This window comes from Xiphophorus couchianus, chromosome 24 (assembly GCF_001444195.1).
Source record: "Xiphophorus couchianus chromosome 24, X_couchianus-1.0, whole genome shotgun sequence".
Taxonomy (NCBI): domain Eukaryota; kingdom Metazoa; phylum Chordata; class Actinopteri; order Cyprinodontiformes; family Poeciliidae; genus Xiphophorus; species Xiphophorus couchianus.
Genome location: NC_040251.1, coordinates 2900614 through 2927558, shown reverse-complemented (window position 1 = coordinate 2927558; position 26945 = coordinate 2900614). Strand labels below are relative to the sequence as shown.

At 40.6% G+C, this 26945-nt stretch overlaps 2 protein-coding genes across 4 annotated transcripts; one reads left to right on the top strand and one right to left on the bottom strand.

Moving 5' to 3' along the window:
- Positions 1-522: 522 nt before the first annotated feature.
- gpd2 (glycerol-3-phosphate dehydrogenase 2 (mitochondrial)) lies at positions 523-18252 on the bottom strand. 3 transcript variants are annotated; one of them, XM_028011020.1, is made up of 18 exons: positions 18121-18252; positions 14329-14435; positions 13013-13021; positions 10266-10437; positions 10060-10184; positions 9876-9973; positions 9641-9804; positions 7929-8093; positions 7699-7843; positions 7066-7259; positions 6854-6988; positions 6599-6774; positions 4668-4799; positions 4432-4590; positions 4228-4340; positions 4066-4144; positions 3883-3981; positions 2593-2718 (listed from the first exon to the last, which is right to left on the bottom strand). In XM_028011020.1, exons 2-18 carry the CDS (start codon positions 14428-14430, stop codon positions 2593-2595), a joined length of 2193 nt encoding a protein of 730 aa, XP_027866821.1. In that variant the 5' UTR covers positions 14431-14435; positions 18121-18252. The 3 variants fall into 3 exon arrangements, with proteins under 3 accessions (XP_027866820.1, XP_027866821.1, XP_027866822.1); XM_028011019.1 differs by lacking the exon at positions 18121-18252 and having other exon boundaries at positions 523-2718; positions 14329-14430; XM_028011021.1 differs by lacking the exon at positions 13013-13021.
- Positions 18253-20488: 2236 nt separating this feature from the next.
- Positions 20489-26302, top strand: LOC114140257 (nuclear receptor subfamily 4 group A member 2-like). Its single transcript, XM_028010007.1, has 6 exons — positions 20489-22027; positions 22789-22918; positions 23172-23329; positions 23422-23621; positions 23787-23965; positions 25603-26302. Exons 1-6 carry the CDS (start codon positions 21266-21268, stop codon positions 25866-25868), a joined length of 1695 nt encoding a protein of 564 aa, XP_027865808.1. The 5' UTR covers positions 20489-21265; the 3' UTR covers positions 25869-26302.
- Positions 26303-26945: the final 643 nt, after the last annotated feature.

Genomic DNA, 26945 nt, shown 5'->3' with positions numbered 1-26945 from the left:
CAAAGTTTGACCGAACACACATTGGTAACTAATATGTGTTCTGAATAATGTCTTTGTTTGTCACTCACAATGAGGTTTGTACAAAGAATTTCAATCAATTTCAATAAAAAAAAGGTAAGACAAAACAAAAAAATGTGGTTTAAAAAGTCAAAAGGATTTGATCTGTGGTGGAAAATTCACGTTTTTATAACCAAAATGTTCCGACTTGTAAAAAATGTCCCATGTTGACATAAATGTACTTAACTTAATTGCACTTAATTTCATTTATAAAGTTAAGTGCAAATCTAAAGCAAACAAAATCATCTTTAATTTAATTTTCTCAATTAGATATTATTGGATCACGGTTTTCTAAGGTGTTGAAGATATATGATGAACTCCTATGTGCACAATTTTATGTTGTATCCAAATATAAAAGAGCTTTTTCTTCTTGAATTGAGACACTTTTTAAAATGATCCTTTTACTCCTTAAAATATCCTAAAAAATTTGCAGGTAAAATATTTGAGAGAAAATTCAAAGTACAATACGATTTATAAATGTCATTTATGTAACAAATGTTTAAATACAAACAATTTATAGACTTTGTGCGCTTTGAGAGACAATAAAATCATAGTGAAGGCACATGGCATACATTCATCACAGCATGAAACATTTACACCTGAAAAATGTTGAATAAACAACAAAGCATCAGCCAGCATGTAGAAATATTGTTCTCCAACAGAAACATGAAAAGAAAATGGGGTGGGGCGATAAAACTCCACGTTTATAATTCAATGTTAAATGTTTGTATGGAGGTCCAAACATGCCACAATTCACTAAAAATATAAATAATTAAACATTACTTGGTCAATTCATAAACAATTGTTACAAATCATTCATTTAAAAAAATAAACAGTTCCTTAATGAATTGATAACATTTTCAAATGAGGTGCTGCAACACATTCTGAAATTACACTTGTGGATGGGACTAACAGTATTATTATTTAAAAAAAAATTAAATGTAGTAATTCTACAGGATTTTAACCCTTCTTCAATTACCAATTTCATAAATTCTGTATTTTTTTAAAGCACTTACTGTTTTTCTAATTAAATCTCGACACCTTTGATACCCCATAGAACAGAATTTTGTATGTTAAGAATAATTGTTTGCTTTAAGAAACAACCTTCACCAAGTATATTTTATTTATATACCCAAGCGTAGTGAATAAAAGAATAATCGGTAAAAAAAAAAAAAAAGATCAAATCAAAAAGCTGAAAGCTTGTAAACATCAGTGACTACAGCTTGTAGACAGTGTGAACATCTGAAAACAAAATGAAAACAAAATGAGGGCAGCAGGAGTGCTTGAGGAACCTTTAAAAAAGGTGCATTGTGCTGCTGATGTGGCTGAATGAGAGAATTATTACTAAGCAATATTTGTCTAAAGAGATCATTTATACAATAAAACATAATTCCCACACTGATGGCAGCATTATGCTTTAGGGAGTGTCATTTTTTATTTTTTTTCCCCCCCCTCAAATATCCGATCCAGAATAATAGCAGAGGTTCGTTGAAGGCTACTGCATGTCAGCCAAATAGTTGTGTTTGTACATAGTTGCATCTAATTGTCTCATATATTTTAAAGTTGAAAGCTCAATTCAGTATTACATCAATACAGAATTGATTTCCTTCCTTTTTAGATGCAAATGACGATTATGTTTCTTATCGATTTGGAAAAAAACAAATTAATCACTCATTGGTCACAAGTCATGCCTCGAATCTGTACTGACCAATCAGAAGTAAGCTCCTGAAGCATTGGTAGGAAGTATTGGGGTATAGTATTGGGAAGACTGCAAAACTTTAAATATGAAGCAAATGAGTGTCTTTGCATGTATTAAAAGCATCGCTGAGTACTACCAGCTGCTCATTTCAATGTCTGCAACAACTTCTTTCATCTGAAAACAATTCAAGCAGAAGAATTTGATCATTTTTGGTAAAAATGAAGATACTGCACACATTAAAAATGTACTTAAATCTGTTATAGTGTCGGAACAATAAGACCGGGCTGTTTTAATACATTTAAAGAACATATAAAGTACTGATGAGCATCTATAGGGTCCAACCTTAACATGAAATTGATGTTCATTTCTAACTAGCTGCAGTGTGACAAGGCTCCACAAACAGATTCAATACAAGGATTCCTTCCTGTTTATTCTAAGAGGACACACATTTCATTTACTTTAATATTTCAATTAAGTGAAGCCTTTTACTGTAAATAATTTGCACCTGTGAACTTTGACTTTTGAAATCCTTTCTTTTCTTGGTAGCGAACATTCAGCTTGCTGCACAAAATAAAGCACATCTTTAATCCACAATCAGTGTTGATTCTGTGAAATACGGAGTGATTCTAGAGACACTAAATGTCAAAAAGGTTTTGTATTAAATGGGAAACATTTTTTGTGCGATCACAGGCACAGGATTTATCTCCCGGACTTCAATCATTAGATCAAATTTCCCCCTAAAAATGCAGCGCCTGATTTGGTCAAGCTCGTCGCGCTGCGAGCCTGATTGCGTTATTGTGATTCAAATGGAACCATTTGCATATACCCTCTCAGGCTCAGAGTCCTCCACCACTGCGGTCCACCGTCACCGCCTTTCTCGTGTCCAGCGTGGCCTCGGCCGACTTCAAGAGGATGGCCAGGCGGCTGTCGGACACTTGTCCCTTCTTCACGGCGCTCATCAGCTGCGGAGGGAAGAGCAGAAAGCTGGTTCAGGCGGGGTAACCTGGCAACCTGAGGTCAGAGGGCGCTCTGCTAAAAGAACAATTACTGCGTTTCGGTCAACTTAAGCGAGGCTATACATCTTCTGGGGTTATTGTTCCATCGCTACGTTTAACAATCAGATGTAATAAAATTTTTTTTTCTTTTTTACAATAAAAAACTTAACTTAAGTTGATCAGAGGGACTTTAATGAGTAATTTATCGCTGTGCTTTGAAAACAAATCGGCTTCAGAATATCGGCAATTTCAGAAAAAAAAAAATTCTTGTTTTTCCACAAAAACGTTTGCTGCTATCAAAATGGGTTTACTTCACAAAACTGAAATGGAAAGTCAGGATGGAAAAACTTTACCCACCTGTTAGCCACAAGTGTCTGTGATGCATTTTGCCAGCCTCTCTCATGAACTCTCACAGACACAGGAAACATGTCAAATCAAAACCACCTCATCCCTACTTTTAAAGTACATCAGTGGGTCTATGATGCTGTGGGCCTGTTTCTCTGCCCACAACAAAATGCAGTATCAAGAGATTTAAAAAAATAAATGAATAAATTGTAGGCAGTCACAAAGTTTAAAATGAGTTGTCATTGGGACTCTTGGTAGAATCACGATCCCAACTATTTGGAAATCAAAATTTGCCAACACGGGGAAATGTAAAACTAGAAGCACGGTGGAGGATCGGTGATGCTCAGGGACTGTTTCTCTGACATCTTAAGTACAGTTTTCTATTAGTAATTGCATGTTGGCTTATAAACTCATTTTGACATTTTCATAAAGGTTGGGTGAACACTAAACCGAAAACTGAACACTGATCCAAAACACACGAGACCCTTAGTGTATAGTGATAAATAAATCAAAGATTGGATTGTTCTAAATCGTTCAGTGTGAGATTATGTTGCTGTAACAGAAGATATTTTTACTTTGAGGCTTAGTACAAATCTTGAATCACAGAAGCCACTATTTAAAAAAATCAGGAGAACAGCTTAATTAAAACAATTTCTAATCTATTAATTATCTTGGGTTTATTTTAATTTGCCTCCTCCACCTGCAGGTGTCTGAGCTGTAGCCCAGTTTAACGGTTTGGATCTTGTTTCTAAAAGGTCGACAACCAGAATCGGAGTGTTGCGCTACCCTCAGGAACTCGTTGAATTCAACTTGTCCGTTCTTATTGAGGTCCACCTCGTTGAGGATTTCGTGGAGCGCATTCTCGTCAATGTAGACGTTGATGCTCTACAGAGGAGAGGAAAACGGGGGATCAATGGCACGTCATGAGGAAGAGAGGACAAAAAAAAAAAAGACTGAGGGGAAACTCACTTGTAATACTCGCTGGACATCGACTGTGGTGATGAAGCCTTTGGACTCTTTGTCAAACTTGTGAAAGCGGTTCTTGTACCTGTGGAACAGCTCATGATTTATGAAAGAACATGAAAACAATCAGGCTTTAGAAAATGAAAGAAAAGGGACGATAGCGGTTACCTCATCACGTCCTGGTAGTCCAGGTGGATCTCGGATGACGTTGTGAGCCGCTCCGATCGAGATCTGTAGCCCATCTCGTGGTACAGAAACATTTTCGCTGCTTCAAGTTCCTCCTGGATTTCACGTCAGAGACAGAACTTCGTTCAATCTAAATGAAATCATTTAATCAAAACGGACATCACCTCTCCATCGAATGTCCCATACCGTCCTCTTCTCCTGACTCCAGTTAAGCTCTTTGCCCATGATTTGGACAATCCTCGGGAGAGCTTCGTCTGCGGCCTGCACATTCAGGAATCCGAGCCGTGTCCGTCGCGCCATGACGTCGATGGCGGTGCAGGCGTACTCCTTGATGGCGTACAGGACCTGGGAAAGGACGACAAGGTCTCAGACACTTCCAGGACGTGGAACCAGAAGGATCCCAGTCTGAGAAACGGTTTTACCTCTGCTTCGATGTAGGGGAATTCGGACACCAGACGTTTCCCAACGATCGGCCACCTTTGGCCTGTAACCTGAGCCATTTTGGCAACATCAAACGCTTTGCCACCATATGCTGTGGCCAAATGTTGAGCAACCTGCAGCAAAAAATTAGAAGTACTCACAGAAATTAATAATTTATGACACCCTGATACGTATTTCATTAAGTAGCTCCAGAATTTAATGTAGAATCCATATAAAATGTTTTTATAATTAATATACTATTTGGTCTCCCTTACAAGATCCCCTACATGTTATTAACTGCCGGCACATCAAAATTGTGCGTTTCTTCAGAGTTCTTGAAAAGCCTGTAAGTTACAAACTCAAGAAGTTTGCAAGTGTGGAAAGTTTGTTTTTAAATTATTGGTCATCTCGAACATAATGTCTATTACACTGGTTGCTTTTGCTCTTTCTCCCGCTGTACAAGAGTTCCTCTGGGCTCCATGTTAAGACCCCTGCTCTTCACCTTCTACATAAACAATCCTTTTGATAATTGAACAAATAACATCCCTTTTTATGTTGATTTTTACGATTATGCAGAAGGAGTTGTCTTTTTTTGACGTTTTTGAAGACGCTAATGCTACGTTGTCGTTCTTGTATGCATATTATATATGCAGTTTACATATAGTTCTACTGGAAAGCTTCCAGTTCCAAAACTTTAAAACTTTTTCTTAAAGTACTTGGAAGTTTTCTTTAAAAACATACAAAATAGACCTTAATAACAAAATGAAACTGTAACGAGCTTAATCCAGTTTATTGGCAGCATCAGAAGGTTTTTTTGTAAGATGATCAATTGGAAGTTTGGATTTTGGCTGAAGCGGCATGTTTCGATGAGTGGATGCTTTCTGGCAGCACTCTAATTCAGTCAAAGTTCATCTTTTATAAATTCGTCAGACGGGATCCTCCTGCTACTAATGCCAACGCCAACCTAATGCGTTTTACAGTTTCCCGTATTCAGCTGATCAATTTCACATCTTTGCAAATTAACAATAAATGACGGCGCCGCTTGATCAGCGAGGCTGCCTTGTCGATCATGTGAAAGGTCAAACCCTGTCCAGATATCTGGTGACCTTTAGGAATATTCCTGAGTACACAGCAGCTGCTACAGGAGCTTCTAATGAGGGGGAAGTTTACTGCAGGCTCTTTTTCTTCATGAAACTATGGTCTGATGCTTTTAATCAAAACAACTGGCTAATTATTGCAGATCCAATCAATGTATCCTTATATGAAGGTATTGATGAATTGGGCATCTTTCATTGCATTTCTGCATGACTTAGATTTTTTTTTGTGTCGAACAAATGTCAAAAGAAGCTTTAATGTCAGCTCCAGGACTGCTGCTGGAGAAATGTCTTCAGTCTCACTGAGACTCTTGGCATGATTGTTTGTAGGTGGGCTTGTTTTCTAATGAGCGTGTTTAGGAGGATTTTACCCCTGGAGGACAATCGGAGGAATCTCAGTTTGGAGAAACGGGGAGAAATTCTCATGGAGGAATCCAGCTAAATGTTATTCTGATGGATCATAGAAAACAACTCAAATTCAATATCGTGTGTTTCCAGGCATATCGTGCCATTTTATAGCACAGTCAAGTAACTGCTACCTTCAGTTATGCAAACACTTTATATATCAAACATAACTTGAAAGAAATTTGACTTTGCAATTTAACGGCTTGAAATTGGGCCTTTGTCTCTTTAAGAAGCTTGTGCTCCTTCTGAAACTCCGCCTTCAACTTCATAATGTTTCTCCAATAACCCTTTAACGTTTTAAAGAGCGTTGTACTGAGTAGTTCTTACAATAGGCGCAGTTCCACCAGGTGCTAATTGCTTTTTTTCTCTGAATTCTGACATTAAAGTCAACTCTTCGAAGGTTTGCCAAATCATTAAATGAAATGGAGATGTACCTCCTCCTCCAGGCCGTAGTCCTGTACCAGTCGGATGAAGAGGGTTGGTGTCCAGTCCTTCGCCCCCTCCAGCATCAGTCCCACCGTCCTGCAGGGTCTAGCTGGGAGGTGGAGGAATTTTACTGCTGCATCTATCGTCTCCTGGGCCATAGCGCGGTAGGTTGTCCACTTCCCCCCTGTACACACAGAATGCTGCATCAGAGCAACTCATTATGTCTTGAAGAGTTTTGAAGCTGCGTGGTGGGCCGAGCTGACCTGCGATGGTGATCAGTCCGGTGTCACTGATGCTGACGATGTGGTTCCTGCAGATGGACTGGGTGTCTTTGGAGTTGGGATCGGTCACCAGTGGGCGGATGCCGCTCCAGGCTGCTAGCACATCTCCTCTCCGCACTGAAGACAAAGCGCAGCCGTGTTTATATTGAGTGGACAACCAAGGAGGCATCAGAACCATGAGCCGAGTCCGGTACCTTCCACATCTGGGCTGAGGTAGTTGCGCACCTCCCTCAGGATGAAGTTGATGTCATCCTCCCCCGGTATGGGGTGGGCTGTCACGTCGGTGGGGGTGTCGGTGGTCCCAGCGATGGTCATCTTCTCCCAGGGCAGGAAGAAGATGACGCGGCCGTCGCTCGTAGCCGGATCCAAAAGGCCCATATTGTCAGGGCTGAACGGAAGAGGGTGTGAAAATTTTTAAAGCTAGAGCTGGTGAAAGACAGGACAATGTAGCATAAAGGATGAGGGAAGGAGGAAGAAACGAATATGAGGGGGCAGAGTGAGGTGAGCACCAAAGATGAAGAAGAAAATTAGGTGGTTGGCATTTGTGTTCAAAGGGCTCGCGCTCCCTCGGGTTTTACTCAATAAGCTGAGCTGAACTTTAAAGCCTCCCACTTCAACAAAACCACTCTATTGCTGAGCTGCTTCTCAACCTGAGAAGATTGTCCTACACCTGTAAGTGAAGGTCAGATTATAGTTTAGCTAGCGCACTATTTGCAGAAGGGGAATGGGAAAACACAGAGGAACAAACAATGAACAGGTTAATGAATATGAAACAGCATCAAAACCTTCGTTTTTACACCAGGCGTTGAGTTGCATTTCCATGGTACCTGTAGTATCCCGGCATGACGATGTGGACACCTGCACTTGGCTGGCAGATCTTGGTGGTCTCCTGCTTGTCCATCTGCCTCAGAGAGTCGGTGAAGGGTCCGGTGGCGTTGATCACACATTTGGCCCTCACGTCAAACTCCTTCCCTGGAAAGCAAAGCGATCATCTCCAAACACCTCAGTGAAAACCCTAATGAGAAATCAGTTCTACGACTGACTTCGGATCCCTCACCTGTGAGGACGTCTCTGCAGTGGGCGCCGCACAACTTCTCCCTGCCAGTCTGCTGGTTTTTGGTCTTCAGAAGATGAACCACCTCAGTGTAGTTGGCGACGGCCGCACCGTGGCGGGCGGCTGTCAGTGCGATGCCCAGGTTCATCCGGGCGTCATTGTGTTGACCTGATGAGGACGGAGAGCAAAATGGTGATGTTGTGGTACCTAACAGAATGTGGCCAAGTGTCAAAATCTCAAGACCCTAATGGAAGACAGATGCTTTATTGGCAAGAGTCTGATTGTACAAAGGGCAGAACTGAGGTCCAGGAAGTGAAGACCCACAAGCAGGAAGATCTTTCCACTTGGTTCTTCTTAGTGGTGAGGTTTCACACTGATGACAAACAGTCTTTGACAATTAAGTTTTGTTTTACTCTTTGTTGGAGAACGAGACATGCAATAAGACATTAGATACATTGTGAATGTGTTTACCTCAGGAAGATTTGTAAGAATAATAACCGAAGCGCCAAAAGAAATAAACTATTGGATTGCGAGGGTCTTCAGACCAGGTGTACCTTCAGCGGACTTGACACACTGAAGGTACTTTAGTGGCATATTAAAGGCAAATGTAGACACACACCAAAGGTAATTCAGGGAGAGGATTACATGTTTGCTGTCCAGTTTCTGCGAGAGCAAAACGAAGCTCTGTTGTCGGCTGCGGCAGGAGGGAGAGAGAGCTTGTCGTTCTGCCAGACCACCACGACGCTTCTCTTCAGCGCTGGAAGAGAAGGTCAGGTTTCTAAATGTCACGGGCGTGATTGTTCCAGACGGAATAATTGGAGAAAAGACGCTCCGATCCTCCACCATCCTGCGCTGCCCCCTCCCCTTTCCTCAGAGCATTTGATGGAGGAGGGGAAGGATATGGAAATCAAACATAACCTCAATGAGGAATCAGTACTTCTCTCTCTGTTCTCTTCTAAAAGCTGACTAAAAGGTAAAATAAAAAGATTATAACAGAACAAATGATAGTCAGTGAAGTCTGCACGACCAACAGATAGTGTGACTTTGTTTTCAGTGCAGGGGTCTTCTCATGCTGCGATAGATGCACAACATATGCTTTGGTCCTTTTTGTCCCCCCCAAAAAAGGAACATGCAACCTTTGTTGCCTCCCACCAACCTGTCAACATTTTTTTTCAGAGCCGGTGGAGATGGAAAAGCCTCAGGACGTTTTCGTCTTTAACCTCCTTTATGGCGTTATTCAGAAAATCTATGTTCATTTTAATATCTCTTGACAAATTTACCATTTGAAAAAAAAAAAAAAAGAATTGCGTCTTATTTAATTTTGTTCCCATATATAACATAAATACCTCCCCGGGATTTATGTTATAATGATAAAAAAAATACTCCACTTTATTTCAACAAATGTCTAAGTCTTCACGCATTCCATAAAGGCTAAATTCAAGAAACAATAAAGGTTTGACAGAACACAATTTTCAGAGTATGTTGTCTAGCAAGGAATAATTCTTTTCAGTTTTAAGCTGTTGCAGTATTTCAGGTCATCAATAAGAGCTGATGGTAGTTCAGAAAAATAAAGGGCCTGGATAGAAGTAGGCATTGTTGATAGAAACAATAAGATATGTAAACTATCAAACCCATATTAACCCTGTTAAGTCAGACTCAGCTGCTTTTTTATGTATACATTAAACTACAAAGGTGATAAAGGAGCCTTTACTCACCGTCGTAATAGACGATGGCTCCTACCAGCTTGTCCTTATTCAGCATGGGGAAATACTCCAGAGCTTTGGACTTACTCAGGAGATAGCTGCTCTTCAGGCAGTGGATCCCAGCCACCACGTCGTACATCTTTATTCCTGCCCAATAATAAGGCAACTGCCACCATCTGTAAATAAAATCCCATTCTAGTAAAGACAATAGACATAAACAAGCAGTTGGTCGGATTTGGACTCTTACTTGTACACCGGAAGCATGATGGGTAATGGCGCTGAAAGATGAGGGGCAATCTCTAGCAGGTTGGCTCGCTCATGCAGCGCCTCTTTCACCATCATGTACTGAGATGTCCGTACATAACAAGCAAAGTCAGATGATGCATAAAAAAATAGCAACAAAACCAAGAGCAAGCAAGATGTGAATGAACCTGTTCGTAGTCTAGCTTCATGATGGCCTTCTGTAGGTAACGCACTCCACCATGGATGAGCTTTGTACTCCGGCTGCTCGTCCCCGAAGAGAAGTCGCTTCGCTCTACGAGGGCAGTTTTGAGGTCTATAGGGTAAAGAAAGACTTCATCAAAGTCGTGTTTGATAGGCCAGGCAGGAGAGGTCTGAAAGCAAAGAGGAATGTTACTCCGGGTCACGGCGTCTAAGGCACATCCGGCTCCTGTGGCCCCTCCTCCGACAATCAGAACGTCGAACTCCGGAGTGTCTTGCAACGCTGCGAGTTGGGCCTCCCTGGAGGGAAGCTCGTTTGCAAAAGGGACCTTCAGTTCTGCTTCAGCTGTCACTCGCACCAACTGAGCCTGGATGGGACACACAAGTCCAACCTGCCTGTAAGTGCAACCATGTTGATGCCTTTTATCTTTAATAGTGGTCTCTATTTTAAAGATGGTGCAGAAGAAGAGAGAGCAACACTTTGCTTGAGATGCTCTGAAACATTATAAGCACACTGCAGGTACATTATTGTGGCATTATAATCAGCCCTTGAGCTGACGTGATGTAATGCATAATGACTTGCAATCATTTTCATACATTATGAATTTGTTTTGGATGTGCAGTGAGACTACTCGGTTTCTGAGCTCCACAAATTTGAATTATTAGTGAATGGCAAAAGTTTGCGAACCTTTGAGTTTAGTTGTAACCTCTGCTGAATAGTTCCAGGAACTTTGGATCACTGCTAAAAATCTCTTTAGGGAAATCTTCAACTGGATGTTGGTGACTTGGTGAGTACTTTCCTGTTATCTTTGACCTTCCAGATCTCTTTTCAATTGAAGTGGTTGATTTCCAAAACATAAATTTAAGATCATCTTCAGGGCTTCTGACATGATGCATCTTTACATTTTCCAAGTAAACCAAGAAGTTGCAAAACAGGCCGTACCATGGCCTCACCACCACTATGGATTACAGAATGGTTCCGATCCTTTTGCTCTAATACGCTCCAGTGATGGAGAACACATCCAGTAATGAAGAATTCATTGTACTAAATAAGAGAAACAGGCCCATGCCATGATACCACCACCATCTTTTACAGGCTGAATCAAGCTACATTGCTTGGAAATATAGCTTTATTCAGTCTTCTCGGTTATACATCACACTTTTGAGAATTTTGAACTAAAGTCTGTAGCTTTTATTCTGACCATAAAACACTGGACCCTATTTTATTCTGGTGGAAGGTCAAAGACTTTCATTGTTAGCTTGTATTTTTTTAGATCAGTGGTTTAAGACGTTTTGTGGGATGTGTTGGGGGAAATCTGGTGCCAAGGTAGATACTTAACACTACCAGGCCTGACTTGATATAATACAAATTTAGGTTTTGTTTATAAGGCAGGCTGGACTCCTCAAGGGGGGACGTCTTGTTTGTTCATGAATAAGATCTGTAACCACCTAATTAATTCAGGTGCCTCAGGGCCTCAAATATTCTTTATTTAAAGCCTGTGGTTCTATTTATGGTGGAGCGGTTTGCAGCCAACTGTGAATCAACTAGTAAGATTTCTCTAAATCTGAGGTCATGGATCTCAACAGGAAGAAAGGTGGATTGTTACCTCTAAGTCTTCTTGTATTGCTCACGAGTCACAGGTGTATGGTGTGGTAGATGGGATGTCTGTCCTACAGTAAAGAGAGCAATATACTGCTCTGTTGTGCAGAAGGAGCTAAGCTAAAAAAAACAAAATCCTTTAATTAGCAAAGACATGGACATTAGTTCATAAGAGTAGTGTAACTTCTCCTTCATGTAGTAAGGATTCAGTTGAGGTGGACGTAAGCAGGATGCTTACTGGCTGCCGTCCTTCGAAGCTTTTTTAGAAAGTCCCACTTAGATGGTTTGGTAGACTTTTGATGGCGGAATGGATGGATTTGATGCATTTATGGATGGATGGAAGGATTGATGGACTTTACAATTCAATGTATTTTTATAGTGCCGATTAACAACAAAGGTCATCTCAAGGTACTTTACAAATCTGATGGATGGATGAACTATTGATGGATGGTTGGATGATTCTGGAGGTTCACATACTTTTATCAATGAGATAAAGTTTATTTAGACAAACATATCACTCTTTAACATAAATGTTTATGGTTATACTTGGCTAAATAAAGGGACTCAACCCACATAAGGTAAAAAAATAAAATGAGTAAATTCTGATGAATTTCTAGATGGAAGGAGAAAACAAAAATCATGCAGACCTCAAAGGCTTCAGTGAACATGTGTTTCTAAGAGGCTATGATTGGTTCAAAGCCCCATTTTCTGTGCTTATAATGTTTTCCATTAGATTCGGTGAGCAAGTGAAGTGTTGCTGCAGAAAAGCCCACCGCATTCAGGATTAGATTAGTGACAAAGAAAAGTTAGGAAAGTGAGGAGGGGTTACTTTGTGGCTGCTCCACCATGCTGCTCGCTTTCACACATTCCAGACTAAACACTGCTGTTTGATTAGCCAGATACTTAATTTAAAGAAATAATCACAGCTACAGTAGAAGAATTTCATATCTAATTAAATATGTATTCACCTTTCTGTTTAGCAGCTCAGGCTAAATGATTGCATCAAGCTGCTTTGAAGCCAGCGTGCCATTTGACTTGCAAATAACGACGGGCGTTTGTAATTTAGGTCTCGCCTATGATATAATCATTGTCTCTTTTCGCTGATGCTCGGTCACAGAATGAAGCGCCGGCACCGATAATCAGGTTAAGTCGGAGGACGGCGCGTCGAAGCTAATAGCCAATCGGACCGCTTTGAAAACTTCCGTGAGCCACATGCTCCGACTGAAGAAGACGAGACGGACATTCAGCTCATCAGCAGTGCAATTGCAGGAATTAGAAGGCATGCATGATTACAAACTATTTATAAGATGGTCGGATTTCATCAAGGTGGACTTCTTGCTTACCAATCCATGCTTGGGTGGAGAGGATGGCGATGGCAAGGAGAGGATATTATCCCACCAGGACACAAAACAGAAGTTCAGGTTAGGTTTGAGGCGACCAATAAGGTCTGGAATCTAAAGTTATGTCTCACATCTAAACTAAGCAGCTGGAGCTCTTTGTGTGGAGTTATTTATATCACTACGAAGACGTTGTTGTCTTCAAGGATCGCCAGGGCTTCTGAACCTAAACTGCCTTCCAAAAGTATTCATACCACTTGACCTTTTTTCACATTTTGTCAAATTATAACCACAAACCTCCAATGTATTGTCAATGGAGATTAGAAATCTCCATTGATTTCTAATCAATGATTTTAGCTGCTTGTCAGCCTGAACACACCGTCTCTAGTTTGAGAGATGGTGATATGGCAGCGTCGTGAACGACACATTTTATGACACGTTTTAAATTTATTTGTGATTTGCATTCAGTTGAATGAACTGAAATCTGTGCAGCCTTAAAAATATGTTTTTGCTTTAACAGCTGCCACAATTTATCATTTAGATTTAGGTCTAAACTTTGACTTGGCCATTCCAACTCGTGAATTTGTGTTGATCTAAACCATTCTATTGTAGCTTTGGGTGTAAGTTTAGGGTCACTGTCCAGCTGGAAAGTAAACCAACCTGTTTTTCTGACCCTGTGGTAGAAAAATCATCCTCACAGTATGGTGCTGTAGAGACGACAGAGTCTTGTCTGTGTTCCTCCCGCTTTCCTATTTACTTTATGCAAAGCACAGCATGTCTGATTTAGTGTACAAAAAGACGACAAGAGTAAAATATATTTATTTTGAGTATTTAAAATAACTAAAGTTCAATTGAAATGTGCTGGAGTTTGTGGTTGGATTTGTGACAAAATGTGGAAAAGTTGAAGGGATACAAATACTAAGGTAGCTTAGCTTGTTGCTACCAAAACACGTGTGCTCTGTTTACTTTGCGCTCTTCTGTTGGCACGGTTATTTCCTCTGATTTTCACCGGCCAATCCAAAAACAAGAAAGCGAGGAGAATTTGGGGTTAGACAGATTCACACTGAGGTTTAATCAGGACCAGGAAGCTCCATAGGATGACAAATTCATCTACATCTGGAAAAGAAGCTGAATGGAGCAGGAGGAGGTTGAGACTCCCGTGGGTCGGATGACCTGGTGATAAATTCTTACAGCAACAAACCTAGAATCAAGTCAACACATTCCATAATCCAGACCAGACTTGCCCTGCTGGCAGAAAGACGTCTTTATAGAAGGAGAACATTCCTCTCTGATGGGAAGAGCCAATCAGAACAGAGGCTCACCTGCGTCTTCCTGTACTCTGTCAGCTGTGACAGGCCGAAGACCGTCGTGACCGCCACGCCTCCCACCACCGCCGCCTGTGTCAAGGCTCTTCTGAACGCCATGAGCCCTGCAGTGGAAGAAACAGAAACCAAATCAGATTGATCAGCTTTGTGTTCATCAGGTCTGACTCCACTTCGGAAGTAAAAGCAAGAAAGACCATACCAAATATTCATCATTTTAGTAGTCCAGTCCAGAAACACCACCAGAACCTTAGATGACTGTTTTAGAATATATTTAAGATAAAAGCAGCACCTTTATACCACCCGGGCCAGGAACAGTCTGGAAAAAGAATCAATCTATACATCCATTAATCTGTCCATCCACCCATCTCTCTATTCCAGGGGTCTGCAACCTTTATAATCCAAAGAATCATTTTTGTCATAAGTCCAATTAAAACTTGGACTTATGATTTGTGTTTAGAGCCACAAGTGTAACACAAAAGACAATTAATCGTTTCTTAAACATATGAGAATATAAAATTTGCTGTCATTTTTAAAGAACCACTACTTTATGTTTATGGTTTCCAATCTAATGTCAAGAAAAACCCATCATGTGCTTTCAATCTCATTCTGTTGGAGAAATGTATTGTGATGCCATTAAAAACTGAAAAACTACTAAAACCTGCATTTGTTATTATATTTATATTTAAGAACATGAGTTTGTTGTTTATCATCTCTGACCAAAATCAATAGAAGCCATTGTGGGAAGTCTATTCCTTTTTCTCCATCAATCCATCCACCTCTTCCTTCATCAGTTTGTCCATCCTTCATCCATTGGAGCATAATTTAATTAAAAGTACAACCAGTGCACAAATTTGACCTCCCCCCAACCTCCAACCACCAAAATCAGCACAAAAAAAAAAAGAGACAAAACCAAAAAAAAAAAAGTTAAAATAAATAAATAAATAGATCTTCCCTGAAACTGGACACAGAAACCAGTGAGTCGCTTTCCATATTTTCATACGTGAACCTTAACAAGCAGAGGATGGAGCTGCTGGACCTCAACTCCCAGCAGGGGGGTTGGTGTGAAATAATTTCCATAGCTGCTGTAATGCAGTTAGGATGCAGGTTCCCAGGGAACGCCACACAGAGAGGCAGATTCTGATGCATTTTAATAAACACAGCCGCAGATGGCTCAAAATGTCAGGGAGCAGTCTGGAGAAACGTATGACGTGGTACAAGCAAAAAGAATTACTGCGCCACTTCTCAGCATGTAATGAGGTAATTTTGTGCTTCTTGTGCAAGTGATTTAGAAAATGATTTAGTTTTTTGTTGGGGTTTTTTTCCAGCCCCATAAACTGATTAGTAAGCACAAAAAAAAGTTTTCATGCACCATTTTTAAAAAACGGGTTGGCTTTATGAAATTTTTCTTCAACGTGTTTGTACTCATGACGACTGTAACCTACAGAAACGAGACTTTTAAAGCCTCAACATATCTGAAAGTGAAATTATCTCCGTACAAAAGAAGGACTCTGGGTAACATCTTAGCCTGATTAATTCCAACTAGGCAACTAATGATCAATGTAGTTATTGATTCATCAATTTTTGGATGATTAATCGATTATCCGCATAAAACATTGGCACATTCTGGAGATTTTTCAGCTAAGCTCTTTTTATAAAATACTAGACATACACTAAAAGATACAAAGATACATTTTTAAATAAAAAAAGAAACATTTTATAGCTTAAAATGCAATAAGATAGAAGTTTTTTTGTTGTCTTTTGCTGCAGGTGCATCCTTTGCTGCAGATGACCAAGCGTTCACTAAAGGAATGCTAACATCAACAGGTGAAAAGCTCAGTCCTTTCACATCCCAGTGACACATCAGTGCAGTGTAGGGCTGATCTATTGAGCTACTGTTTGCAGACTAAGATTTTTTGTTTAGCTTAACTGCAAAATGTATTTCTTTCTTTCTTTCTTTCTTTTTTTTTGCTTTATTTAATGCTTTGACTATATTGTTCTCTAGGCAAACAGCCTTTTCTTGGCTCTGCATAGTCCAGTTAACAGTTAATCGATAACTAAATTAGTAGACGATTAATTCAATTATCAATTCATCACGATTCATCGTTTCAGCCCTAATTCAAATGGTTCAGTTTTCCTAAATATAGTTTCACTCCCCCTCCTCCCCACTTCTCTGTACTTTCTGATTCTAATACATAAAAATGAAAATTTATTGTGGCAGATATTTCTAAAGATGGACGAACAGATAGATGGATACGCCATATTTATTCAGACTTTCCTTAAAGTATTAAAATGAAGTGCATTCTCATTTTTGATCCAGCCAATGTCAGAAACCCTCAAGCTCATAAGAAACTCAACTTCTTAACTTTCTTCTTCTGCAGCTATGTCCAGACATCCCATTAAAACCCATTTGAAGCAGAATCCAGACCAACAACTTTGTTAAACCCTTTTGTTTTCATTCAAAGGTCAATTTAGTTGATCAAATAAACGGTCAACCTGGATCCAGCTAAGTAAACAGATAAGTGGCTCCTAATAGAAAAAATTAATATATTCCCGCTGATAAGGAGTTAACAAACCCTGAAAACAACCAATTATTGCAAGTCTATCCTCTGTTGAAACTACCACTATTTATAGGTACATATTAAAACATAATCGAATGTGAAATGTCTAAAGAAAAATAAAGAACTAAAACTAAACAAAGAGTATTGTATTCTGGGCTTTGATTTAGTCAGATTCAGGTGTAGAAGCAACGGCAGAAGATTCATTTGAAGATTTGTGGTGCATTTCAACTCAAAATGACCACTAGAATATATGTTTTTATAGTTTTAAAAAACTTTACAACATAACCCAAAATACCACATATAAGCAGCTGTAGACTACAATTAATAACCCTCAAACTGAAAGGAATCGGTTAAAAAAGGAGGCCGTTAAGCAAAACAGTGGATATTTTTCAACTATATAGCATGTGATAAGTGTCACCGTCATCAATCCTCATATTTAAAGAAACTATAGAATGGTATAAGAACAATAAATATTTTTTAAAAGCACATAAGAAGTCTTATTAGCTGTTTGCCATCTTCTTGAATGCAGCAAAGAAGCTCAGATGGGATGAAAGCTGGAATTAAAACTGCACACCACCTGAAACACACCATCCCACAAAATGGTGAAACATGGTGGTGGCAGCATCATGCTGTAGGGATCTAGAGACAGAACATTTGTTTGTGAGTGTGGTGGCAAAAAGTGGGTATGAATAGTTTTAAAGGCAATGCATTTGTAATTATTAGTCACCAGAGGAGGGGTTTCCTGGATTAAGCAGTGAGCTCATGACGAACTCCGTTTAGTTTTAACCACTTTTAGAGAGAAACATGAGTTTATTACGTCTGTTTAAGAGCTTAATGTGTGTTAATGACTTTAACTGACTTATAACAGCTGCAGGTAACATTCGGCGTTGTACTACACTGTTATATCTGTGTCATGGCCACACATCAGGAAGTTGTTAAACTGTAACTTGCTGCTATGGCTTACACTATTACCCCATCATGGTTTCATTTAAAGGACAACCAGCAAGAACTCTCAACAAAAGACTTTATATGCATGGTTTTAACAGAACAAGCTGTATATCAGGGAATAAAAGACTGAATAACCGTTGAAGTCACACAGCTCTAGAAACAAGAAGAAAGAGGTGTTGCTCTCATTTTGGCTCCATTCCAAACAAGACGGGTTTAAACGTATATTAAGTCCGACTATAAAACTTCGGATGGGGGAAAAACCCAACAGACAGGCTCCACTTACAGGAATTCTAGTGTTCCGGCTGAAAATGACGCTCGGTGTGCTTCTGGACGGCTGCTAATCAAACTGTCGCCGTTACTGTCAAGACGAGTACAACCCAGGAAGCTACCTGCGTTACTGCAGAGACGTTTCGCCCCAGCCAATCAGAGCGCAGCACTTCCAGGATCTCCTCCAATGAGATATGAGGAGAGGAGGGGCCCAGACGGTGACGTATAGCGAGGGAAAGAATGCGTAGCTCTGATCTCCCTCTTGGATAATGAGGAAGAGATGAGAGGAGACGCCAGCTGTCGCTTTCTCTGACGGCAGGAGGCACGCAGGGGAAAGGAAAAGCTCTCGTGCTGGGATTGTTTTAGATTGTGGGAACTTGTATATGTCAACAAACCTTGGAAAAGCAGATTATAAACGAAATCTAACTAAAGGCAAAGTTGAAGCTCAGGAGATTTAAAAATTCACTATAATCAAACGCAACCCTAGAGAAGAGATGAACAGAAAGCATAATGGGTGTTATCTAATTTAACCAATGTAGTTATTACTAATATTATTAGCGTACTGTAATGTTGTTTTGCTAATTAATTAACATTTAAGCAAAGATTGACCCAAATCATTATGTTCAAATATATATATATATATATATATATATATATATATATGACTTTACAGTGATTTACACAAACATTTCCCATAAAATAAAAAATAAATCTGTCTTTAACAAAATATAATAATTTATAAGCATCTAAAAAAAATCATAATGTAATATTTTTAGTATTTTTGCGCCGTGAATACATCTAACTTGACAATTTTGGCCGAAAAGGTTTGGACACCGCTGGTTTAGATCAAACCATGTTCATGTGTTAACTCACTGGAATGGCTCGGTTTTCGAGTCCTTCCCATATCGGCTCAACAGGGCCAAAAGGCCGGAGTCCACCCTGACGACTCTGATGGCTCAAATTAGCATCCCTTCTTCAATTGTAAATGTGGCCGTTGACCGTCAGGCCAGAAGGTAGGAATGTGAATAGTCCATGTTGGGGGTGGGTGCGATCTATGATGGAGGCAGCTCTACAGTAGACTCTCCTGTAGGTAATGCTCTTCAGTTTAGTTTTGAAGCATACATGAAGTGTTTTTGGAGAGATGTGACCTTTTGCAGCTGATCCATGATGTTGTGCTGCATTATCCAGGTCATTTTGCCAAATGTACATAGAGTTTGCAAAACATACAATCTGTTTCAAAAAATATGCAAAGGTTTTTCTAAAAGAAATTAGTAATGTTTCTCTTTGAAATAAAGCTAAGAGGGTTTAAAATGACAGTTTAGAAATAAACTAACCAAATTAATTGTGTTGATCCACCTCAAAAAAATCATGCAAAAAGTGTAAGCAAAAGAAATCTGGGAGACTTTGCACATGCAAATTTGCATGCAGCCTTTTGTGCTGTGGAGGATAAATAGGTGACTGCTTCACCTATTTAGTTCACAAGAACTAATGGCATTTATTTCAGTCATAATCTTGCGGGGGGGTGACCAAGGTTCCATGACTATGTGACAGCTGGTCAGCAAACCTGGCAAACATGATTGACATGGCAGCACTGAATGCACATGTGCTTTATCAGGCATGCATTGGGGTGCAGGAGAGACGGGTGGACTTCCTGGTTGAGCTTGCAAAAGAGTTCGGTAACTCTCATGTGAGTGAGAAGAAGGCACACAAGGAGAAACTGCTTCGGCAACAACCTTCCACACCCAGCTCAGGCAAAAGGGCGAAGTGTCAGGTCAACCATCGATGCAGGATGCGTGTCCTGAGGCCGAAACATCGTCAGTGACCCCTCACACCCCCACCATGGACTGTTCTCCCTGCTGCCCTCTGGAAAGAGGTTCTGCAGCATCCGGTGCAGGTCCACCTGGTTCCGAAACAGCTTTTTCCTACTTGCCATCAGACTGCTGAGCTCTTAACTGGACTGCACTCAAAAACTGGTCTCCACTTTATACCTTGCACATGTACAGAGCTAAATAACTTCTATTTTACTGTCAGTCCTGCACTTTATATTTTATATTTAGATTTATATTCATATTTTATACTGTATTTTATTTTACTCACAACATTGGAACCTCAAACATTATCCTGAGCCGTATGCAACGAAATTTCGTTCTGTATACACCCTGTGCATTGAAAATGACAACAAAGTCAGTCGAAGTCGAAGTCTAAGGAACAATTGTGCAACTGTGAGATGCGTTGAGGCCATTACCAGGGTACTTCTAAGGTAATGGCCCTATTTACTGAACAAAAGCACCTGCTAGATAAAATCCTTCAGGCCAGTTGGACTATCTAAGCCGAAATAGGTATATGGTCAAAGTGGACTAACTCAAGCCATTCTAATGGCCTAGTCAAAGTACAGACCGACTAATTCTAATCTGTGGATAGACATGAAAATTGTCCACAGGTAGGCTACACTCTGACTGATGTGTAACATTGGAAACACGAATATCAAAGTTGCCCAGAACGCATCACGAAATCTATTATTTTACTGACACAATGTAAAATAAACAGTCCAAGATGCAAACTCGGCTTGATTGCTACTTAGCTGTTGCTTCAGAATCTGTCACATAAACTCGACCCATCCTCCTCCATCACAGAGACGCTCACTGTGCGCACACAGACCACCCAACCACTCCGCCTCTGTCTCTGGACTTGTGCGTAAAGAGGGTTTGGCACAAGACGCCGCGGCGCGTAAACAAAAGCACATCGTCAGCGCCGCTGCTGCCCAGTCTGCCCAGATGAAGTGAGCGGTCATTCCCACTGGTCTGAACAGACAGCGGACTTCACTCGGATTGGATTCTTTTTTGTGATTCGGAAGCCTCGCGTGGACGAGAGCAAATTCGACCCTCTAATAGCCAATTTAGCCGAAACGTTTTCATTTAAAGGTTGCAAACAGACTTTTGTTCTTCCTTCAAGCTGGAGAACCAAGAGAGAAATTAAATCTTTTGGAAAACCGGACTTAAAGGTAAATTCTCGCTTAATGTCTTCCATTTTTAAGTTGCTTCGTCGTTTCAAGCATTTTTGGAATCAACCAGAATATAGTCAAATTAGCAGATGATGAAATAGTTCACATACCTTGTCAGGTTTACGCGCGGTAAAGTTGAACGTGTGTGTTTTCAGGGGCCATGCCGTGCGTCCAGACCCAGTGCAGCTCCTCGCCACAAGGCGCCAGCCCCGCGTCTCAGAGCGCCGGCGCGGAGTGCAGCTGCGACTTCCTCACGCCGGAGTTTGTCAAGTTCAGCATGGACCTGACGAACAGCGAGCTCTCGGCTGCCTCATCCGGACCCTGTTTCGGCAACTCCGCGGACGGCTACGGCGCCGGCTACGACGCGAAGCCGCAGTGCGTCTTCCAGATGCCCGCGGTCCAGGCGGAGCTGTGCGTCAAAGTGGAGGATGCGCACGGATGTCCGCGCTATCAGACTCCCCTTCAGTCATCCCCCACCTCGGATGACTTGCTCTCCTCCCAGAGCTCCGTGTATTACTACCGCGCCCCCTCACCGCACGGCTTCCACCCGCCGCATGGACACATCTGGGAGGATTCCGGCTCTCTGTACAAAAACGCGCTTTCCAGGTTTTCCCTGTTTTCTCTGAAGCACACGCCGCACGGTACCCAGCGCTACCCCACCTGCCAGATGAAATTTGACGTCTCCATGAACTTGGACGCGGGCGGTTGCGGGTCGCACCACCAACAAGGGAAAGCCCTCGGAATGGGCTTCCCTCGCCCTCTCCAGTTCTCCCAGAGCCACCACTTTATGGAATACCAGAGCTCTGTCGGAGCCGCGCGAGGAGCGATGAGCTCGGAGGGGCTGTGCGCGGTGTGCGGGGACAACGCAGCCTGTCAGCATTATGGCGTCCGCACCTGCGAGGGCTGCAAGGGCTTCTTCAAGGTCTATGAACTTCTAATCTTGAATTATTATTATTATTATTTTTATCAAAATGTAGTTTTATTCAAGCAAAGTTGAAAAACTCCCAGAAATGGTGATGCTGTTGATTTGAAATAATTGAAGAGAAAAAAAAAAGAAGGAAAATACCCAGAGGACTTCTTAATTTCCATTTGAGATTGGATATTATATTCCAGATGCTCCTGACAGGTGATGCATTCTGTATGAAAGTGGGCCAACGTGCCATGAATTGCAAAGTGCAACCCCCACCCCCCTTCATCTGCCAGAAACATAATCCCAGGGTGATTCTCAAAATTATGAATGACCACGACCTGGTGTTTACCCAGACTGCCCCTGTCTGCCTGTTGAATCTATTTTCCATCGCCTCAGATGGCCCAAAGGAGCAAAAAGGTCCTGCCGACGAGTTCCAAAGGGCAGCTTAGACCTTTTGCATGTTCACGTTCATGCTCGTGTGCTTTGGGTTCAGAAATGAAAAGTTCCGTTTCCAAAAAAACGCACCACATTCTGTCGGTAAAGGTGTTCACAGCACCACATTATCACCATCCTACAATAATGGCCCGAAGCATTGTTGTTGCCAAAAGTGATTTTGGCAACAACAACAAAAAAATCTCCACCATTTTTTTTTAGGAAGGTGTCGATTTCCTAGTGTAGGATTAGGGTTGGGGTTTGGTAGACTTGTGTCTTGAGAGTATGAAAGAACTTTCTGTCTCATGTTATCTATTTGATTCCTTTTTTTATCGGTGCAGCGAACGGTGCAAAAAAAAGCCAAATATGTGTGCCTGGCTGCAAAAAGCTGTCCTGTGGACAAGCGACGGCGGAACCGATGCCAGTATTGTCGCTTCCAGAAGTGCCTGGCGGTGGGAATGGTCAAAGAAGGTATTACCACGACAACACAGTTCCTACTCCAGTCCTCAAATGACACATTTCAGAGGTATCCTCATCTAAATGACCTCTTTGGCCTATTGAGTTCAGTGAGATCTGGTTATTAGCCATTTCTAAGATTCGGTTCTGTTGGACTGGGGATTCATCTAAAAGTTGCAAGACAGTGAATCTTTGTGACAGGAATTGGAGACCACTGTAAGAATCTGCAACTTAAAAATGTTATAAATGCCTTTTTTTTGTTCTACAGTGGTGAGGACAGATGGCCTTAAAGGCAGAAGAGGTCGTCTGCCGTCCAAGCCTAGAGCTTTGCCAGACTCGTTTTTACATGGCAGCACCCTTCTGAGTGCGGTAGTTAGGGCACATATAGAGTCAAATCCTCCAGCGTCTCGCCTGGACTACTCCAAAGTAAGTCGCTCCACACCAACCAGCCTTAATGTCACGCCTTGTCAATTAAACACATAATAAAGTCACAGTTGTTGTTCCTTCTGACCCACAAGTTCAAGGAGAGTTCAGGGGACCTGCTGGGTGACGATGCTCAACACGTCCGACAGTTCTACGACCTCTTGATGAGATCGATGGAAGTCATTCGGAGTTGGGCGCAGAGGATCCCAGGTTTTGCCACCCTACCTAAACACGACCAAGACCTCCTCTTCTACTCAACCTTCCTGGAGCTGTTTGTCTTGCGGCTGTCGTACAGGTAACAAATACACCCTTTTCAAACCCTAAGCTGGTTTTCATGTTGCCTTCGATTTGAGTCTTTGTCCCTGATTTGAAGTGTTTGCCCAACAACTGGAAGGACGGGCCAATTGTGCAACAGCCCGGTACGGTTTGCTTTCACAAACCCGATTTCTTGTCATTTCAGATCCAACCCAGAGGAGGGGAAGCTGATCTTCTGTGATGGGTCGGTGTGGCATCGGCTACAGTGCCTGCGAGGCTTCGGGGAGTGGATTGACGGGATTGTTGAGTTCTCCGCCAACCTGCAGAGGATGAACCTGGACGTTTCCACCTTCTCCTGCATCTGTACCCTAGCTTTACTCACCGGTGGGCAAACAGTTTGTGCACATTCAGTTGCTTCAGTCTGTCAGTCAATTTTTTTGTGCGATTTGATCCTTTTTAAAGTATGTCTTGTTTGAAATGTTCAGGCACAAGATGGCACCTGTGAGTTAATTTCACCCCAGGTATGAAGATGAGTGATTAATAGCCAAAAAATAAGATTCGCAGTAGCATGATTAGCTGAGAAGTGTGAAAAGTCGACAGCAAGTTATCATCTTATCTTACAGATATATTGATTCAACATGTAATATAGAGGTACAAACATGTATGGGATTATACCTTTAGGCAAGGGTAGATAAACAATTCAGGAAAGTGGTTGGTAAAGTCATTAAATTGTTGAAGGATTTGTTATCATTCACTGGAAACCCATCAACCTGAACCGTTCAGGTTGATGGGTTTCAGTAATAATGGGGGTAAACTGGCTAAATAAATAGCTAAAAGTAAACTTAAAACCATTTGACTTAAAGGAAAAACTGATGTTTACGCAAATATCTTAAATCAGCTAAAAAGAAATCCAATATTGATTTAATAGCAACAGATAGATGAAACATCAATAAAAACATATAATAGATTGATTCAAACCTGAAACTTGATTTTGTTTTCGGTATTCTGTATTATTGTTCATGTCCAGAATACATAGCCTAGTTAGCTTAATATAGACAAAAAAAATAATCTAACATGGTATAAAAGGATATAAAGTATTTTAATTATTATATTTTTAATTAACTGGATATTTGGAGTGAATTATAAATTCTCAGTTACAAGTTTGAAGGGCTTACTGGTTGTGAATATGGATAATGAGTAGTAAAAGGGCAGAAAATGAACCTTCTGGGTGTAAAAAAAAAACATATTTAGGCTTAAAATATCAAAACATTTATCAATAAAATTACCACATTTCTCAGTGATGTATCCTATCAAGAAAATTAACACTTGCCAAGAACTCAAAGGAGAAATTAAAATAAAATGAATGACATTTGACATTAATGTTTACTTTGGATAAATTAGAATGAAGATCAAAATGTGGGGTGACATCAACAGTGAGCAGATATCAGTGATGTAACCAAGTTTTAGCTCTTATTTACTGTTTGAAAATGCCTAAATAGGTCTAGTACATGTATACTTTTATTAAAATGTTATCGAAATATAGAGGCACATATATGATATGTGCGAAGATGTGAAGTTAAGAGGTTACTTAACAAATTAAACCATCCTTAGTGTAGTAAAAATACGGTTAGCTAAAACAAGATTTGGCTAACAATTAGCTAAAAGAGAAAATGTGAAAATAACCTGGTCTTTGTTAAGACACTTGTTTAAAATAGTAACATATATGGTTGAGGAAGTCAGGTTAAAGAATAAGAGTTTTCTGAGTCTTTAAAACAGTTTTTTTGATGAACTATTACATTTGTTAGCTAAAATGAAACCGACGATGTAGCCCACCTTGCGTTTACAAGTACAGCTTTTTTTTTAGGTGTCAAAAACCACAGAAAATTCCATCCAACGGGTAGAATTATATTCTTGTAGCCTATTTTCCCAGAAAAAATACATGTAATATTTTCTCAGCAGTCTACAAAATAATTAAAAGATCTCCTTGTGGTTGTTGCTAATGTTAATTTGAAACTCTCAAGAGCGCCACGGGCTGAAGGAGCCAAAGCGGGTTGAGGAGCTGCAGTGCAACGTGCTCAGGTGCTTAAAAGACAACGAAGCCGCCGGTCCGGATGGAGGCTGCCCGAACCGCTGGTCCAACCACCTGTCCAGACTTCTGGAGAAACTGCCAGAACTTCGCACTTTGTGCATCCAAGGCCTGCAGAGGATTTTCTACCTGAAGCTGGAGGACCTGGTCCCACCGCCTGCTGTGATAGATAAGTTATTCCTGGACACGCTGCCATTTTAGAGACTTTTTTTTTTTCTTCCTTTAAAAAAAACAAAACAGATGGAGGACTTTGACTTCTTCTTCCTTCTGAAATCATCAGTGATTCCTGGCGGTCTGCAGTCTTTGCCCAGCGTGCATGACCACGGTTTAAGAATTTAAATTCAAGTTGCTGGGTGAGTATTTGGGCCAAACAATTTGCAGAAAGCTGATGAGTTTTGCCCACAGGAAATGTGCAACTCTTTATACAGTAACTGTAAATGAAGCACAGCTACATGTGTGAACACATTTTCCTGTCTGTTCAGCTTGTATAAAAGCATTTTGATACAAAACAAGCACTTCTTTTTTCATGCTTCTATTTATTAGTGAATTGTTAAGTATTCTTAGTTACAAAATGGTTTTCTGTGTTCAGTCTGTTAGTCATGTCCATGATTTAATAAAAGGCAAAGTTCAAATTATGTTTTTTTTCCTGATTGACCTACTTTTATTCAAACCTCTGTGTATTTTATTGAGATTTCACGAGTGGAGCATAAATGTTAAGTGGAAGATAAACAATACTGTTGTTGTTTTTTTTAAATAACAAGCATCATGCTGTAGTAATTTTTTAATTTCTGATTTTTTAAAAATATTTTTATATGTATATTTTTCACTGCAAAAGAGCCAAAATTTAGTCAGCTTGGCAAGATTTTTTAGATCCTGCCAAATATTCACAACTGGATCTACGCTTGGACTTTGACTAGCCCATTCTAAAGCATGAAAATATTGTGATCTAAACTGTTCTATTGGAACTCTGGCTGTTTTCCCAGGTTCCGAGACTTTCTAAGCCTCTAACAAGTTTTGCTTCCAGCCCTTTCTCTAACTCCACCCATCCTACATCTTCCAGCATGATGCTGCCACTACCATGATTAACAGTGTGGGCATATTCAGTGTAACGTTCAGTGTCAACTTTTCTGCCATATTGAACTTCCCAGACAAAGTATAAAATAGTCTTACAAGACAGTGTATGTCAAATTAAAATCTTGCAGTCACAAAATACATACAGAGGCAAATTTCAGATAATATTTTTAAGTTGTCATTTTTGTAGGATGCATATGGGCATTT

Coding starts and splice junctions, on each gene's coding strand:
- gpd2 (XM_028011020.1), bottom strand. CDS start 14,430: ATGGCGTTCAGAAGAGCCTTGACACAGGCGGCGGTGGTGGGAGGCGTG. Junction 4,145..4,227: donor GACTACCAGGACGTGATGAG/GTAACCGCTATC, acceptor GCTGTTCCACAG/GTACAAGAACCGCTTTCACA. Junction 2,719..3,882: donor AATTCAACGAGTTCCTGAGG/GTAGCGCAACAC, acceptor TTCCCTCCGCAG/CTGATGAGCGCCGTGAAGAA.
- LOC114140257 (XM_028010007.1), top strand. CDS start 21,266: ATGCCGTGCGTCCAGACCCAGTGCAGCTCCTCGCCACAAGGCGCCAGC. Junction 23,622..23,786: donor GTCTTGCGGCTGTCGTACAG/GTAACAAATACA, acceptor TTGTCATTTCAG/ATCCAACCCAGAGGAGGGGA. Junction 23,966..25,602: donor TACCCTAGCTTTACTCACCG/GTGGGCAAACAG, acceptor GAAACTCTCAAG/AGCGCCACGGGCTGAAGGAG.